This window comes from Rhipicephalus microplus, chromosome 6 (genome assembly GCF_043290135.1).
Source record: "Rhipicephalus microplus isolate Deutch F79 chromosome 6, USDA_Rmic, whole genome shotgun sequence".
Taxonomy (NCBI): Eukaryota; Metazoa; Arthropoda; class Arachnida; order Ixodida; family Ixodidae; genus Rhipicephalus; species Rhipicephalus microplus.
The window spans coordinates 54,307,490-54,324,989 of NC_134705.1; the positions used below are offsets into that span (position 1 = coordinate 54,307,490).

At 43.7% G+C, this 17,500-nt stretch overlaps 1 protein-coding gene across 1 annotated transcript in view; it reads left to right on the plus strand.

Annotated features, from left to right (window-relative positions):
• The window catches only part of LOC119167649 (cytochrome P450 2U1), a 94,117-nt gene extending 80,533 nt beyond the window's left edge, over window positions 1-13,584 (plus strand). The window contains exons 8-9 of the mRNA XM_037419164.2: window positions 9,450-9,640; window positions 13,306-13,584. Coding sequence (XP_037275061.2) covers window positions 9,450-9,640; window positions 13,306-13,496 — 382 coding nt within the window. The 3' untranslated portion in view covers window positions 13,497-13,584. The remainder of the gene's footprint in view (window positions 1-9,449; window positions 9,641-13,305) is intronic.
• Window positions 13,585-17,500: the final 3,916 nt, after the last annotated feature.

The window sequence follows — 17,500 nt, forward strand, 5'->3', positions numbered from 1 at the left end:
ACCAGGTGTAACTTGCTGCAAGGCTCGTAATTCATTGCACAACAGAAGACTACACTATGGTGGTGACCAAGTGAACTCGAACAAAGAAATAAAAACGCGCGCACACACGCACAAGGCTAAATAGTAGCGATTGCGTCTGACAAAGGATTCAAAAGAATTGTACAGTTCCGCGTTTCCTTTAGCTCTTCAGCTGCGTAAAACCTTGGCTCAGGCCATCGGCGTTACCGTTGTCTCTGTCATCATAGCGTCTTGACTCTCAGTCATCTGTTCGACGTGAATCCTTGTGCTTTGAGGACTTCTCGGATGAGCGCTCTTCTGAGTGGTCTCTACGGTGGCGACTGCTGTGCCTGTGCTCGTGGCGTTCTCTTGAGCTGCTCCGTCGTCGGTCTTTGCTGCTGTGCCGAGTGTGCTCTTTGCTGCTGCTGCCACTGCTGCTATGCTTGTCTCTCTCCTTTCGTCGTCGGCTTGAAGATGACGGAGACCTTGCTTCAACCATCTCACCTTCTTCACGGTCCTCATTATTGCTGTTCGTCCACCGGTGACGCCGGTGCTTCCGATGCTGACAAGTTTCTTTCTTGTGCTTTGTCTTCCGCTCCTTATGCACTGGGCATTCACTGTCCTTTGACTCTTGGTGCCAAGGCTCCTCCTGCTCCCTGACAACAGCTTCAAGATTGTCCAGCAAGCCATCTGTGCTACCAGGCTCCGATATATCCTCCATGCCATTACTGGTATCTTCAAGAAGGCCTTCTTCAGAAGAAGAAGATATATCTTCAGTATCAAGGAGGTTGCCCAGGAGGACACCACCATCATCTGCCTCTTTAGACTCCTCTGGTGCAGGGGAAGCGATGTCGTCACTTGGTCCACCAGCTGCCAAACTGCTCGCTTCCAGCTCTTCCCCCTCCTCTTTTTCCGGTTCAGCCTTGGGACTTTCAATTTCCTTTGGCGAAAATGCATTGTCTTTTGTGTCTTCTTCGTCGCCTTCATTGATGTCTGCGATCCCCTTTTCGTCGTTTTCTTGCCCATCTTCACCTTCTCCTGAAACCTCTGCCGATTGCTCATCTGCTGGCACTTCTTCAGGAGAGAGAGGTGCCGAGGAGTCCTCTCCACTCTCAATAGGTGATGCCCCAGGGACCACATCTTCCAATGGCGACGCCGGCACATCAACAGGGGTAGGAGGAGATGGTGTCGCTTCTAGTGAAGATGATGGACTTTCTTCAGCAGGGGGAGACGCAGGTGCATCATGCATGAATGAAAAGTCCTCTTCGGTAGGGGATGCTGGAGTGTCTTCTACAGGCACTGAACTTGTTTCTTCCTCTTGAGGGTTCATCTGTAAGCTTTCTTCCTCTTCAGCTTGAGGCTGCACTTCTGGTTATTCTTCTTCCCCCTTTTCCTCTACCCCACCCTCCTTTACCTCATCGCCATCTCCTGCTTCATCACCACCATCATCATTTTTTTTGGCTCCATTACTTTCATCTTCACCCTGTTCACCATCACTTGAGTTTCCATCCTCGACAATTTCCAGCCCACCCTCTTCATCTGACACTTGTGATGCGCCCTCATCGTTCTCAGGGGATGGGCTCCTCCCATTGTCCGTTTCCAGGATGGGACCTTCCTCCTCGCTCTCTTTTTAAGGCTGCGAGAGGTCTCTCATGCTCACTCGTGCGCCTGCCTGAATCTCTGCAATCTTAAGCTGAAGCCGCAAGCGCTCAAGCTCCTTTTCATGGCTTTCCACTTCTTCTTTGCGCCTGACGGTTTCTCTTTCAAACATAAGGCGCTCTCGCTCTTCGCCTTCTTGTGCCCTTTTCATCCTCTCCTGAATTAGCTCCCAGCACTCGGCGAGCTCCTCCGCATCCGCGCCAGAATCCTTAACCGCCTGTATTAAAAGTGGCTTTCTATGTATAGTCGCCACCTCAATCCCCAGCTCCTGGCACAACAGCCCTATATCCCGTTTCCTCAATTTGTTCAAGTCCATGGTCACCCCTTGCAGACTTCCGTTGCTCAAACTGCCGTGAAGGTACCTCTAATAAACCCAATCCTTCACAAAGCAGCAACTAATCTACCCTTTTGGATAAACATCACCATCTATCCAAAACACCTGGCAGAATCTCTGCGGAAAGTGAGCACTCACCAGCATCGGTACCAGGAAAGAACACGAACCGATCCCGCCGCTGCCAACCAGTTGATATGCCCGAGGAGGGGTTGAGGCTGCCACCCAGGATCCGGCGAAGGACGACTCTTGCGACGCGTCTCACGAACAAGTAGAAGATGCGTTTAATTGACATATTTGTAAGAGAAGTACATTGCAATAAAAGCGTACTGACGCCCCTTTCCATCACAAGGGCCCAGAGCGCACTCGAGACGAGCGGGCCAGCGAAGTCCAGAGAGAGAAATCCCGACACGCCCCTTTTATAGCAGTCCGTGCACGCGCTAGACGCCGACTGCGTATAGCAGGCCTGCCGATGCGCGTTCCTCGCAGCGCGCCAAGAGATTTCCCGCGTTCCTGTGGAACGCGGACAGCGTATGGCAGGTATGCCGATGAGCGTTTCTTGCATGCCGGTTCCTTGTATTGCCGGTTATAACAGGGGACTGATTATGTATTAGCTTCTTTCAAGCTGCCTGCCGTCGTCTGTGGTCTCGTGAACAGTTGGAATTCCACCAGGGGCTATATGGTACTCTCTTCGCCGATTGAACAGCAAATTCAGCGTTTTTGTATGCCCTTTTAATTACTGCGCATAAATTCGTAGCTTTAGTGTCATCCCCATCTTGAGAGGGAGAGTCTTGAGCAGCTTTTAGGTCATGTTGAAATTTTGGATAATTTATATAGGTCCGGGCATTGAAGCATGATGCTTCGACGGGGCAAGCGATCTCGAACATTATAGGAAGGTGGTCACTGTTGGAGGCGCAATCAAGGGCTGTCCACAATGTGCTAGCAATAGCCGACCTTACAAAGATTAAATCTAAGGCGGTGCGTGAATGACCTAGATTAAATTTGGAAGTTCTAGCGTTAAGGCACAATAAATTGTTGTCTACCGACAAGTCCCACAACCGTTGTCCACATTGATCTGTTCCAAAACCCCAGCATGTATGGCGAGAATGGAAGTCGCCAACTATATTTTTTTCTTTACAGCCTGAATTAGCAGCCATATTAACAATCTCGTGTCTTGAACGCCTACAGGAAAGTAGACATTTATTAGCGAGAAAGGCAAGTATCCTGGCAAGGTTATATCTAACGCGAAAATTTCGCACTCAGAAGATAAATATTTCTATGAGATTTTAACTTTTAAACTACTTTTATTGTTTATGAAGAACGCTCAACCTACGCCTTTGAATGGATGGTCTAGACGAAAAGTTTGGAAGTTGGGTAGGAGACACAAGTGATGTGCTGAAAGCCAAATTTCTTGTAATGCAATTATAAACGAATTGAATTCGGAAGACAGGTATAACAAATCTGTTGTGGCTGAATGAAGGAACGTCAATTCTAATGAATAAGTTTAAGAGACCCTATGATTTTGTTAGAATGGATTCAGCAACTACCTTATCCAAAATACTTTCTTTTAGAAAATTGGTTTTTAAAAGGTTGTCGTTCTGGTAATTTTGCTTTTTACATGGTTCGGCGTGCCAGGTTTTTTCGATACAGGGGATCTAGAATGATTTAGGCATTTGAGATTCATGTCCATATCTTGTGTATCCTGAGAAAATTCCTGTGCACCCTCGATTTGCCTCTGAACGCCTTCTCCAGATGGCTCTGTAGACTGTTCATTCGGTGGAGTTATCTCAGATGCTGCCTCACTTGTCGGGTGTGCGGACTCAGCATTTTCAACAGCCGTGCGTATATCTATCTGCGCCCCATAGACTAGTGCGATTTGGTTATTTAATATATGCGACAGCGACTCACGCAGGGTAGTAGCAAGGTGTTGCATGGCCTTATCCACAGCCTTCTCGATCATGTCCGCAATTGATAGGGAAAATGATGCTTCTGTCGCTATGTTATGGCGGGCAGCTCCTCCTGCATACCCTTGAGTTCTGGCTTGAATTTCAGCAAAGGCATCCTTTCAGGAGCATCGTCATCTGTTTACAATTTCAAGAATTTGGGTTTAACGTGCCTTGGCTGAGCAATTCGGGTTATCAGGACAGTGTGCTTCATGGCAAATACAGCGCTTTTCTTCAGTATTTTTTTCAGTCGTTTGAGTTGTGCGTCTCACCACAAATTCTGCATCTAGGTATGACCTGCATCCTTTCACTGTGTGCCCGTAACTCCAACACTTAATACATTTTAGCGGACAAGGTGATAGCGGCTCCACTCAGCATATAAAGGACACGCTTTGATTTTGCCTGGGCGATTCGACCCGGCAAATGTAGCCATCACGGACTCCGTTGGGACCTTGTTCTTGTCCACAATTCAACTACAACTTTAGACCGCTATCACACCTGCTTCTGAAAACATATCTAATATCTCAGTTGGAGTGAAGTAGACATCGACACCCCGAGCGAGGCCTTTGACACAAGCATGGTGAGGTGGAATGAATGCGCTCACCAGTTTAGTAGCAAATACCGAGCATTTTAGTTGGTTTCGAGCACAAAGCTGGTCAGACGAGAAACAGAGAATTCCACCGTTGCTGAACTGCCTGACCTCTGTGATGCTTTGGTAGTGAGTTGTAGCGGCTCACAGCTCTGTCTGAATCATATTAGGATTCTTCATCCGTATGATATTATCGTTGCTTGGGACTAATGCCACAGGCACGGATGAGATACCATTGTGTAGAAACAAGTCGACTGGTAATTCCTGCGGTGGAAGAGAAGCAGACTAGAGGGCAGCCCCTGGTCCAGGTGAGGAAAACAGCATCTATCTGTTCTTACTATCTGAAAACACACTCGCTAATCAAATAAAACACTAGAAGCACCTATGAAAAAATAACAAAAAAATCAATCACAAATACTAAATCCTTTGCAAAACCCTCGGAGCAGGCAAACGAAGGGTTGCTTGGTTGGTTGTTTCCTCAAAACTTTGGCGCAACCCACCTAGGGGGATAGGCCATGAACGGGACGATGCCTTGCTTTTTAAATAATTCACTTCTTGAAAGAGAGGGCTGGAATAATTAGGTATTGTAGGTAATACTATTAATGTGCTAGATTTCTAAACAAAAAACCTTGAACTGAAAACATAATAAAAACACTAAAAAAGGAAAAAAATTATACATAAAATAAATGAAGTTATTATTTTTTAGCATTCATTTCTTTAAGATTCTCGTAAGAAATTTGTAACAGCGGTAAAAACGCTTCTCTGGCTGAATCCAAATGCGACTGCGCCAAATGAAAGAATCACCAGAAATGTCAAGCTTAAGTCCAACTTTCGTAGGGGTTCTTCTAGTAAATTTTTCCTTTGACTTTTGAATTTTCGGCATGACAAAAAGAAGTGCTTCAAAGATTCGCTCTCATTACAATAAAGGCACAAAGGCGACTGTGCCAGATCCGACGTGTGAAGGTAAAAGTTCAATGGAGGGACTCGACAACGCAGCCTGGTAATTACTATTTCTTCCTTTCTTGATGAACACCACTTGTTCTTCCAAGGGAACTTTATCTGTAGGTAGTCTGATACAAACAAAGGAGATTTTTCGAAGCTTTTAGGCGTTGTGCGTTTTTCAAAGCGTGCTGCTGTGATATATTCCGAAGTAGGTAAAATAGGTAAAACAGGACAATCAAGAGAAGATACAGCTAGCGCATCTGCATGCTCATTCAGAGCTAAACCTCTATAGCCTGGTACCCAAACTAGTCGAACGAGTCGCACTTGTCTAGGAATGAGCGAGTAGAAAGTTTCTAAGGTACGCGAAAAAGTTGTTGAGCTTAAGGCAGTACAGACCGAGAGACAGTCTGTTAGAACAATCACCGCTGATAGATCTTGCGGCACTTTACGCCATGCTAGGACTGTCGCCAGTAGCTCGGCTTAGTAAATAGGTGTAAAGTCAGGTAATCGAATTGAGAAAGCCCAATCTAGAGAAGATGATACGAGTCCTACGCCAGCCTTCTCTTCATAAACAGAAGCGTCAGTCGCTATCACAATGGATGTTTCTAGATTATCCAAATGATCTTCTAAATTGCCGTTTATATACTCATATTGTAAAATTTTGCATTCTTCGGATATATATGATCAAATTCAATCCTAATTGCATCTACAGTGTAGAGCACAAGTATTTCCCAAAGGTTATTCTTAATGGCTACAAAAGTTTTTATGTAAATTTACTTGGGGGCACCGTAATTTAGACCATTGGGGGTTGAAAATTGAGGTCTGGTGGGTAATGAACACATACTGTGAGGTGATGCATAGATTTTAGGGAGTGTACGTACTGTTAGAATATGAAATAACTTGATAAGAGAAGGCAGGTGGCATTCTTCGTATAGGATATTGTTGGCAACATATTTACGTAGCCCTAGGCATAAGCGTAAAGATTCGCGTTTTAGCAGAATCAGTGGTCGAACTTTGTAGGCCGGAGCGCCAGAAAACAAAACACAGCCGAATTCTATTATCGGTCGAATGTGCATGCAATATTTCATGACGAGCACATCTCTACGAAAACCGGCACGATAATTACTGAGCCTGCGCAGCATCGCTACGGCACGTGCTCCTTTAAAAGCCATGTTTTTTATGTGGGGAGTCTAGTTAAGTGTTTCGGTGCAGGTTACCCCCAAGTACCTAACTGACTTGACCTGAGGTATGGCGTCTTGTCGGTACACTAGCGAAATTCGCACTTGGGCATTTTGTGCGAAAACTATGATTGTACTATTGTTTGTATTGAGGCATAGGTTGATATCCTCCTGCCACGTTTCCAGGCTATTCATGTGTGTCTGCAGAGTCAGGTAGTGTGTGAATGTCCGCCAATGCAGCAAAAAATACGATATTATCGGCACACAAATAGACCTGTACATAGTACTGCAATAACGAATAAGGGTGGTAGTACTGACCCTTGCGGTATATCGTTGGTTTGGCACTGTATATTTTCACTAACATTTCGTCTGCTTGACCAGACTTTGTCAATACAACAAGTACATTTAGGTGGCTTTTTTTAATAAGAACGGCTAAATGAGATATATTCGTGGAAGTTATCAATAGCAAGATTGACAAAACGAAAACACGGTCACAGACATGCAACGTTGAATCATTCGCGCACATCTGTTACTTGTGGCAGTGATGTCAAATTACAAACAGTAAGATAGATTGCACACGCAGTTGATAAGGCATTACGCAGTAGTGATGTGGCAGTATTACTATATTGCGATCACATTGACGCAATATCTTTATATTGTAATGAGGGCAGTGGACGTGGAATTCGAGTGAAGAAAGTAGACATGCTTTGATTTTATCTCGCTCTGCCCTGCGTTTTAAGAATTAAATTTAAATTATTATTTTATTTAAAATTAAATATAAATTTATATATAACATGAAATTTACACACAAATATAAAATTTATTTTAAATTTAGGTTTAAATTTATTTTACAATTTATTTTAAAATAAATTTATAAGATATAAATTTAAATATAAATTTAAAAGTAATATAGTGGAATTGCTGCTCCATCTTTTCAGCAGGTACAGACTTACTTCAACTTTGCTATAATTATTCCCCTGATATTGTTGCTTTACAAGAAACTTGGCTTGAAGAAAATAAGTATTTTAGGATTTAAAATTACCGAACATTTCGTCTAGACCACCCTACTCAGGGTGGAGGTTTGGCAATATTTATCTAATCTAAAATCACCCATAGAGCTAAGATTATTTTTCAGTCAACGACTTTAGAAAGCGAGATTATAGTATTAGGCATTACTATTCCTGGGTCCCTCCCATTCTCATTTGTTAATACCTATTTTCCTGTGGGTGCTTTAAATTCTTCCGTTCTAGACACTGCAGTTCACTACTGCCAAAAAGATATTGTATTAGTAGGCGACTTCAATTCTCATCATATTTCGTGGGGTTTTAAAACTGATTTGATTGAAAAAAGATTATGGGATTGGGTGAACAAGAATAACTTTATATGCATAAATACAAAAACTCCTACTTTTATGTGTAATAAGTCCTCCTCGGTGCTCGATCTAACATTTTCTGACGCTAACCTCTCCATCTTATCATGGTCGGCGATTAACTCGGGAACACGTAGTGACCATATGCCAATGTTGTTCGAGGTGGTATGCCCGATAACCTCCAAGAATAGATTTTCGGTCACACGTGTAAAATTGAATACATTCGAGAAATTGTTACGAGGCGCTTTATCTTACCAAACAAATGATGCGGAACTAGATGCCATAAGAATAAGCGACATTTTAAAAGAATCGTTAAGTAAATCAAAATTCACCATTGAAAGCTCTAAACCATCTACCAACCAATGGTGGAATACAGACAGTTCGCGGGCTTATAGACTAAGAAAAGCTGCATGGAAAAAATTAATTTTCAAGCAGTGTTCCAAGAACTGGAGTAATTATAAATATGCAGCCACTATTTTTAAGAGAACCACCACTAATTCGAAGGACAAATTCAACAACGACCGATGTGAGTTCCTGTCAAAGCCGGTCAATAGAAAAGCACTTTTTCGTTTTCTGAGAAATAAGAAAGTTCTTCCAGTACTAAGAAATATAGAATCTGCAGTATCATCACCAGTTAAACTGAAGGTCTTTCTAGAAAATATAGCTCAGGGCCTAAAACTCGCTTTACGACACTTCTCTCATTTCGCAGAGGTCACACCTGCAGAATTAGCAAACGTAGTCAGAACACTACCCCATTCTTCTCCTGGTCCTGATGGCATGATGACGTCGGAGATAAAATCAGTACGTAAAATATACCCACATGGGCTACTCGAAATTATTAATCCCTCACTTAGAAGCTCTTGGATTCCACCCGATTTGAGAATGACAAAAGTGATTGCATTATTAAAAACGCAAGGCGCTGGGTTTACCTCAGATAATATCATGCCCATTACACTTACATTGAATCTAGTAAAACTCACTGAAAGAATTTTAAATAAACGTATAGATCGGTGGATGTCAGAAAAATTGACATTGAGCCCAAGTCAAATTGGATTGAGGCGTGGTTGCTCCATTTGGTGTGCGCACGTGGATCTCGAAAGCAGAATTCAACTTGCTTGATATCAGATACAATGCTCCGCTTTGGCAACCTTAGATATCATAAAAGCCTATGATAGCGTGGAGCATGTGAAACTGCTAGATTCGCTCCAGAACTTAGCACTGCCTCAATACTTTGTGGCCTGGTGTATATGGGCTGTGAGGATATTGTTGAAAATTACAGGAGCCCTAGCGTACTCTGAAGAAATTTTCATAAAAAAGTCCAAGGAGAATATATATATATATATATATATATATATATATATATATATATATATATATATGTGTGTGTGTGTGTGTGTGTGTGTGTGTTTAAAAAATTCAAGATTGCTTGTTTTGCTTTCAGGTGCGCAGAGGATGTGGTCATTGGTGATATCTTCATACCGAAGGGCACAATAGTTCTTCCTAACATGTGGGCTGTTCATAACGACCCGATTCTCTGGAAAGAGCCCACAAAATTTTACCCTGAACGCTACCTCAGTGAAGATCGGAAATCGCTTTTGCACAAGCCGCAACATTATATACCGTTTTCCATCGGTAGGTGAATTTTGTGACATCGTGAAGTTTAGAAACTGATAAACGGCTCGTAAAGCATGAACAGTACACACTGAGTGGCAGATGTGGGGAACGTAAACTTTTGTTCGCTCAAGCAGATAAGCGCCCACTACGGATTGACGAGTCACGCTACCACTAGAAAACGTTCTCGAAGAAACGTAAAGTTTGCTTCACTTTCTGTTACTGGCACGAACATCTGTTGGTAGTCAAATTTTCTGTTGTCCAGTTATATTCTACTTTGTCCACATTTACGTGTCTACCATATTTTACATGAATCGTTACCAACTAGCTCGAAACTTGGCGTTGATGGGACCTATTCCATAGCCCATTTTGCAGCGGCCTTGAAATGTGCTCTGAGATGGTTGCGACAGAACTCTTACTTAAAACTAAAGAAATAATAAATCTTACACCTGGTGCAATACCAAGAAACCGCCCAGGTTCTTACAGCACATCAACTAAGAAAATTAGTAACAATGATTGAGTGAATAGTGCTTACTAAACGCACAACATAAAGCAAGCAGCAAGAAGGCTCAATATGAAGAAAAAAGTCGTCCTTACACGGCATTGAGCCGGTAGCTGCGTGGTAAAAACACCTCTGCATCACGGAAAAAGTTCACAAGGGGTGAAATTTTATCAAATGGCTCTAAATTGATAAATTCACAAGTGAGGAGCCTTAAGACCACGTTTGTTTTAATGGTGGAATATTGGTAATCTAGAAAAATATACAACGAATACCCAGTGTCTAATTACTACAGTTTCATTTGAGTCTGTGCATGCCTTCGAGTTCCCACGCATCAGGTGGTTCAACTTACGTGCGCTCAAAGACAGATACTTTCATTCTATTTCGGAAAGCTTCTTTCGAGTTTACTAGGCATCGCATCTTTCGTTGAAGGGTCAAGCCCACTAGGGTGCTGGCGTGCATTGCAGTCTGCTTCTGTCGTGATGGTTGGTTGTGCGCAAAGAAAGCGTCATGAACTCGCCGTGTGGTGAGATAGCGAAAGGCGTATTGTAAAAAAGCTGTTTATGCTGTTAACATTCAACTGCCAGCTTGTAATCAACGAGAACACTCTCTGCCCCGCGAAAGACAACGTCGACAAAGGAAACATTTTCTACCGCAAGTTTCTTCATAACTTACCAAAACAACAACAACGAAAAAGCTCGTGCCACATACCTTTCGCCGGCCCCCCCGTGTACTGAGGCCCTGGATCTCGACCTGCAGTGCAGTACCGGAGGGATATTTTGTGCGTAGTAGAACAATAAAAATTCGCAGAGTGTGCGTGTTAACTGAAAGCGAGCCGGCGATCTCTTGGTCAAATCGGAGTCTTCTGTCTCATTGCCCATTTGCAATGATTGGCACGTTTCAGTAGGAAGCACACGTCTATCCCTGAGTGATTTGCCTGTGCTTAGGATTGTTCCTTATCATCCTGGAATTCACATTCGTTCACAGCTTCAAGAATTCTTCGACGTAAGTCTTACAAGTCTCTGATGATTGCTGTACGTGCCCTCTGAGCCAATGTCTGCCCCCCGCATTTCTTCTGTTCGTCGGAATCATTGAAGCACTTGTACACTTATTTGACGAAAAGTTCCAAGTCATCAACTTGTGTTTGTGGTTCTCATACCACACGAAAGCGGTGTCAGCGAAAATACAACATAACTGAGCTGCGCATCTGAGTCCCAAGCATTACTTCTGCTCACCCACTTACATTTAATTAGTGACACGTCGAAGTTTTCTCCGGAGGACCTGCTGATGTATGGTGGTACTGTTGTATGTCGCGGAACCCGTTAGAGTTCCCCACAAAGCAGCAGAGGTCTGGTCTTGCGACAGTAAAATGGTGAACGCGGAAGTCCGGCAAGACAGCGACAGCGGCAAAGCCGAAAGCGTGAAGCTGCTGTCGTTGGATTTGGTTTACCCAGCCCCTTTCACCAATCTGTGACGCACAGCGCAGTAGCTTAAGGGAGTTTGAATGCGCACTGAGATTGCGATAACCGTAGAAGCAACGTCCCCTTCCTATTCTACCCACGCTTCCCCTGTTTTAAAGACGATAATCTTTCTTGGGGACCTTCGACGCAAAAATTTGAGTCTGCCTGCCTGTCTGTCTGTACATTTGTCTGTTTCTCCACTCTTAACGGCATTGGGTACTTGAAATGGCCGACCGCATCCGCAGGGCCCACCTATGTTGCTCAAAGTTGAGCGTTGATGCTTGTGCAATTGTCAAATAAAAAGCAATGATTGCGCATGTCTGGGGCACCATAAGAACACGATATATTTTGAATGTGCGTCGCTTACTAGAAAAAACACACATAGGTAGTTTTAAGGACCGTAGCGCTTATCACACTGCGCTGACCATGCAACGCTTGCGCGTAAAGGCGAGTGCTTTCCTGAAACGAAACGGTGGTGGCACCTAACCTTCGCCTTGCGTTGTACACCTTATCACCTCTGAGATGGGCGCGCACAGCCGTTTGTTTTCTAAGACAACTGCCAGATGGCGCTTAAGTCTCACGTGTAACGGGACTTGATGCACTCGTTCGCCTCCGCAGCACGCTTCATGTACTCTAACGCAGCGCCTCCAGAATACCATTTACCGATTTTCTTCCGCAGAACATCAAATGATGTCTTGTAAACTCTCTCCACAGACAAGGCTATCGTCCTTTGACGACATTTGCAGATTAAATGCAGATACCTGACCATTTTTTCACTGGCAATGAGACTTCGTATCAATATGTGCCAACCACGCTAAATAAACAGTTTCTACTTGTCCCAGATGCAAGTCTTCACCTGGCTGAACTTGTGGCCGGGAAAATGAAAGTCTCTCTACAGCAAGCAATAGATAAGCGTCGGCCGTCGATGAATATGATCCTCGTTGTGATGCGCCGTTTTTGTTTTCACATTACAAATCGAACTTTCAAGCCCTATCACTGAGGATTCCGTAAGCTCTGAATTAACTTCACTCTTCGCATCTTGTAGACTATCTTAACAAAAACATCTACTGCAATTGCGCAATTTTTCAAAGATATAGGTACCGAGCACGATGACAGTCTTTGTGGGCGTAAATCAAATACAGCCATATTGAGGCAAGAAACATGCGTGGTAACAGGAACTTCAGGACGACAGTAATTATTCTGACGAACGAGTGTTGAAGCTTTCCTGTTATGCATAATTACGACCAATTCGCTTACCGATAGCCCAATTAGCGACTGTGAAATATAGTTGTGGACGCATGTGTGATTGCCACCAGTGACGTCATTGAACAAAATTTAATAAGGTTTTGCTTAAACAGTGTGACATCCTTACATCACGTTGTGAATATTAAATGGTTTCTTTTGTTTTTATTCATTTACTCTATTCGATATTCTAACTTTAGGCACCATCAATAGAGGGGGCGTTAGCTAGTGAGCAACCTACATTGTTGTACTCTTTTGTACGAACCGCTGCTTCAAGTTCTTTTTAGCAGATGCGTAGGCAGAGATGAACCATAACTTTACACCTCCGAGGCTGTTTGTGGAAAGAACTCCAAGCACTGCTGAAGTGCCCGTAGAAACACATTATAGATGTAATATTCAAATAATGACCTGAGGGCAGAAAGTTTGTAAAACGTGCTCGCAACTTGTTGCTGTTGTGCTTAACATTGTGATTTCTTTTTTTTCAGGTCAACGAGCTTGCGCAGGAGAAACGTTTGCCAAAATGGAGATATTTCTTCTAATCACATTTTTGCTTCAAAAATATTGTGTTGTAGCTGAGCATCCAGTAGAGTGCGACTTGGATGCACCTGAGACTGAAATCTGGAACATCAATCACATCAAGCTGCGTTTCTTGCCAAGAAAGCTTGGCACAATTTAGCTAAAATATAAAAACATAAGGAAGTCTCCTTCATCTCAGAGTTGATATTTGAATACAAACAGGATATAAATGCGGCTATGGTATCCTATAGCGCCTCACGTTTCTGTCGTGTGCTGAACAGTTTCACTATGCAGGCAGAATCACAGAGAAAAATGGGTTTAAGGAGGTGCAAAAGTAGCGCAAAAAAGACAAAGACAAAAAAAATGAACACCTGCAAGCGTCTTCCAGCACCTTACCAAACAGATGAAACGTATCAATGCGAGGCCTGATTATGAATCTAAATGATTAAATGGCTGTTAGGTCGTCGAATGGGCGCTTTCAGAATAATTCGGAACGGTGGACTTACCCACTCGCCTGCGGAGCATGCGCGCAGAAAATTTAGTACCTAGGAAGACTGCGTGCGCGGTCTTCTTATAATAGGCGACAACTTTCTGCGGTAGCCTAGCAAAGGCTACGAAGTCCAAGCACGCCCTTTTTGATTATGCTTCTGCATGTAGTTCACGAACGCCAACTTTTGTATAAGGCGTAGCCTAATGAAAAACACACAAACAAAGGATGTATATATTTTGTTCAAGATTGTTCGCATTATTATTAGGAAGCTTTACTCATGCAGGTATTTCGTTCTTTACTGTTTCTAGTTTTTTTTCTGTTGCTCTTTCACCTTTTTCCTGCTCCGGTAAACAAAGATGGCGTCACTTGGTTGCAGCAAGTTTACATCGAAGCTTGTGAGAGAGCATGAGTGCGTGTTCAATAGGTGATCTGTATTCATCGAGCAGGAAGAAACAAAGACAGTGATTCGTAGTAAAATATCTTGTTTCTTGTAGTCGGAAATCACCGGGAACTTGTGTGCGAGTGACATCCTCAGTGAAATTGGGCCTCTAATCACTACTCGCAAGTTTCGTAGACTGTCACACCGCCCCGCGGCCGTCAGCGTAATTTTTTCAAAGAGTATTAGAGTAGTGGCGAGGCAGCGACGCTCATAACATATGAATGTACGTCTTGGCTGGCGTTCGGCCTTCACCGGAACATTTCTGTTGTAGTTACCGGGAGCAAAATGGTCACTAAGTTTGTCCGACAGTCTCCGTTTACTAAAAGGGTGCGCTTTTGAAACACAGTGAGGTAACAACTGAGACGTTTATTAGCGTTCATGTGTACCTATGAGCACGTTTTGTCAGTCATTTGTGCTTGAGATAAGCGGGGCACGTTTTGGTTTTCTTGCCATTCGGCGCGTGACCTTTCGATTTGTTGCTATCGCGTTCATTGCTTCGCCTTTGCGGCAACGCTGCGACTTTTTTCAAAAATGGGTCAAAAATATCACCATTGCGATAGCTTAGCGAGATGTTACATCGGCAAGGATCCGCTCAAAAATGAGGACGTGAACGTAAATACAGAATATGATAACGCTAGTTGCGGTTTTGGGTGACAAACCAAGTAATGATCGTGAGGCACGCTTTTAGTGAAGGGCAACGTGCATGAACATCGCACGCCAAAACAAGTGATTTGTTTGGCGTTCAGTACTTCTTCATCTTTAAAGAAACATCATATCCGAGTTTCTGAAGAGTGTAGGTGGCGAATACTATGTGACTGCAAAAAAGGTAGAGCCAACGCGATGCAAAAAAAAAAAAGGGAAAAACGGCAGTGCAGGCCGCACATGTGCTCAGTGACTCATACTCTCTGTGGGTGCTATATTGAACTACCCTGCGCGCCCCCTATAGGCGACGAAACTTGCGATCGGCGACCAGCCATTCTTTACCAACACCAGCTGCTTGAAGAAAAAGTGCGTTTGGAAACTGCGTAAAAACAATTACCCTTTTCCTAAATTGCTTTGCGTACGTGGTTGGTGTTTCATCTGCCTGATATTGTTGATACGATAACGCTGAAGATCGCGTACCGTAAAACCTCTTTCGTCAGCGTCTACAGAGGGTCGTTCGTTGCGCTTTGCGTGGGCAACAGAGGCATTCTTTCATATCACCTTGTTGACTGTGCAAAAACAGCGTTCTTGGCCTAGTGAAGAGTGCGTTTCACCCAGTTGGATTTACGGACGTCAAACGCCCGTTCATGACTGATCGGTGCCAAAAATTTGCGTCCCATATTTGCTTCTAAATCCACTAAAAATAACGTGAACATCTCCAGAATGCTTCAGCGTCTGTAAAAGAAGAAAAACAATATTGCAAACCAAGTATACACTAAAATTTAGGAAATAGTTTCTTGGCTTTGCGTTCTTCCAATCGCCGAGTACCTGCTCGACCGTGCCTTCTTTTCTGAAATAGATCTCAACCCTTCAAAGAAGTTTCGTGTTCTATCTTTTAAAATATGAACATTTTATTTATTTTCTACCAAATAAATGTAACATTACTGCTTGGTGGTCGTGCGAAAAAGTACATGTTGCATGCGATTGCGAAACTGAAATCGCACAAAAATGGACTACTTGATGTAGTAACACATGTGCAGAAGCTTCACCCACGTGGGTTTGTCTGTGCTGCCGCAGAAAGTTGTCACCGAGTAAAGAACGCAAGTGCTGTTGCTATAGTGCACCTAGATTCGCGTTGGTGCTCAGAATGACGGAAAAGAAAAAAAGAAGTCAGGAAAATACAGGTACATCTGGTTCAAGAGCCAGAAGACCCAGCTTCAGTGGAGTAGTGGTGGGGTTGGAGGGGACAAAGCAGCCGGCGTCACAGGTGCAAGTAACCTCAAGATGAAAAACACTCTATCTGAAAAATCACAGCAGGTGATAATTGTCGGGGACTCGAATTTAAATCTACGTGCAGAAGCAGTCAAAGAGAGGGTAAGAGGTGACAATGGGGTTTTAGTTGAGACATTCCCTCGACGTAAGCTGAAAGCAGCCATAAGGGCAGTGATCGCAAAACTTGCTAGATCTGGTGGACAAAACCTCGTGATAATTGTGGCTGTCTAAACCATGCCTTAATTGAAGATTCGGCCGGACTAGCGACCGCACTGCTGAAAAGAGTCGATGCCATGCGAAACCTTTCGCCTAAAGTACAGATAGGGATATGCAAGATACTGGAAGTACCAGTACGTGACGGCTATCTGCAAAGAGCGGTTGTCAAAGATATATGACAGACAAGTCGAGAGAAAGGCTTTCAGGTATTGGAACTAAACAGAGAGGTGCATAGGTGGGGTGGTTTTGAACGAGACAGAATTCACTTCGATAAGAGGAAAGGTTGTCGACTTAGAGAGGGCGCAGTAGCTTTTTTGGTGAGCACGCGGGCCCTTCGGGTTCCAGAAGAGCTAGTAATCAGGAAAACAACCAGGCACACACTTTGACAGGTGGTATAGGCAGATATGATTCCAAAGTGGCATCAGTAATTAGGCACGTAATGTCTGTGGCAAAAACCGATGTAGACACGCGGGCTCAGCGAATTCCGACGTAGAATATATGAAAGGGTCCCTCTAACACTTTTCAACCCCCTATTTTTCACTCGTGGACTGAGTAGACTGACGTACGGACAAATTAGTGCAGCTAGAACGGCAGCGATAGCGGTACGCAGTACAAAGTTGTTCAATTCAAAAAATTCAAAATACAAGAAACAATTGCCTACCCTCAAGTGAAATTTGGCGGGGTGACATGACCACATTTCACTCTGACGTTGCAGGGAGCCTCTAATGACGTGGGCTGAAAGCTCTACGTAAAGGAAGCTCGTACACCACTGTTGCCTGCTCAGTCAAATGTGTTTATGACGCTGTTGCTATAACAACAGGCAACTTGGTGCCTTGACCACGCTGTTTTGTTAACGCGGACAAACAGCTGGGTGAGGCTGGTTGAAATGAGCCTGCCCGACTTGTCAGAACTCGAGCGGGTCCTTTTGCTTCGGAGCGAGGCTTTACGCGTGCTGTGATAGGCTGCGTTCATGGTCGTCATTTCCGCCTGCGTAGTTCCAGCGACCGCCACTGTGCGCTGACGCGGTGAACAGCAATAAGGTGACACTATTGGACGATTAAAATACTAAATAATTTGATATCAGTGCTTGCACCTATGCTAAAAT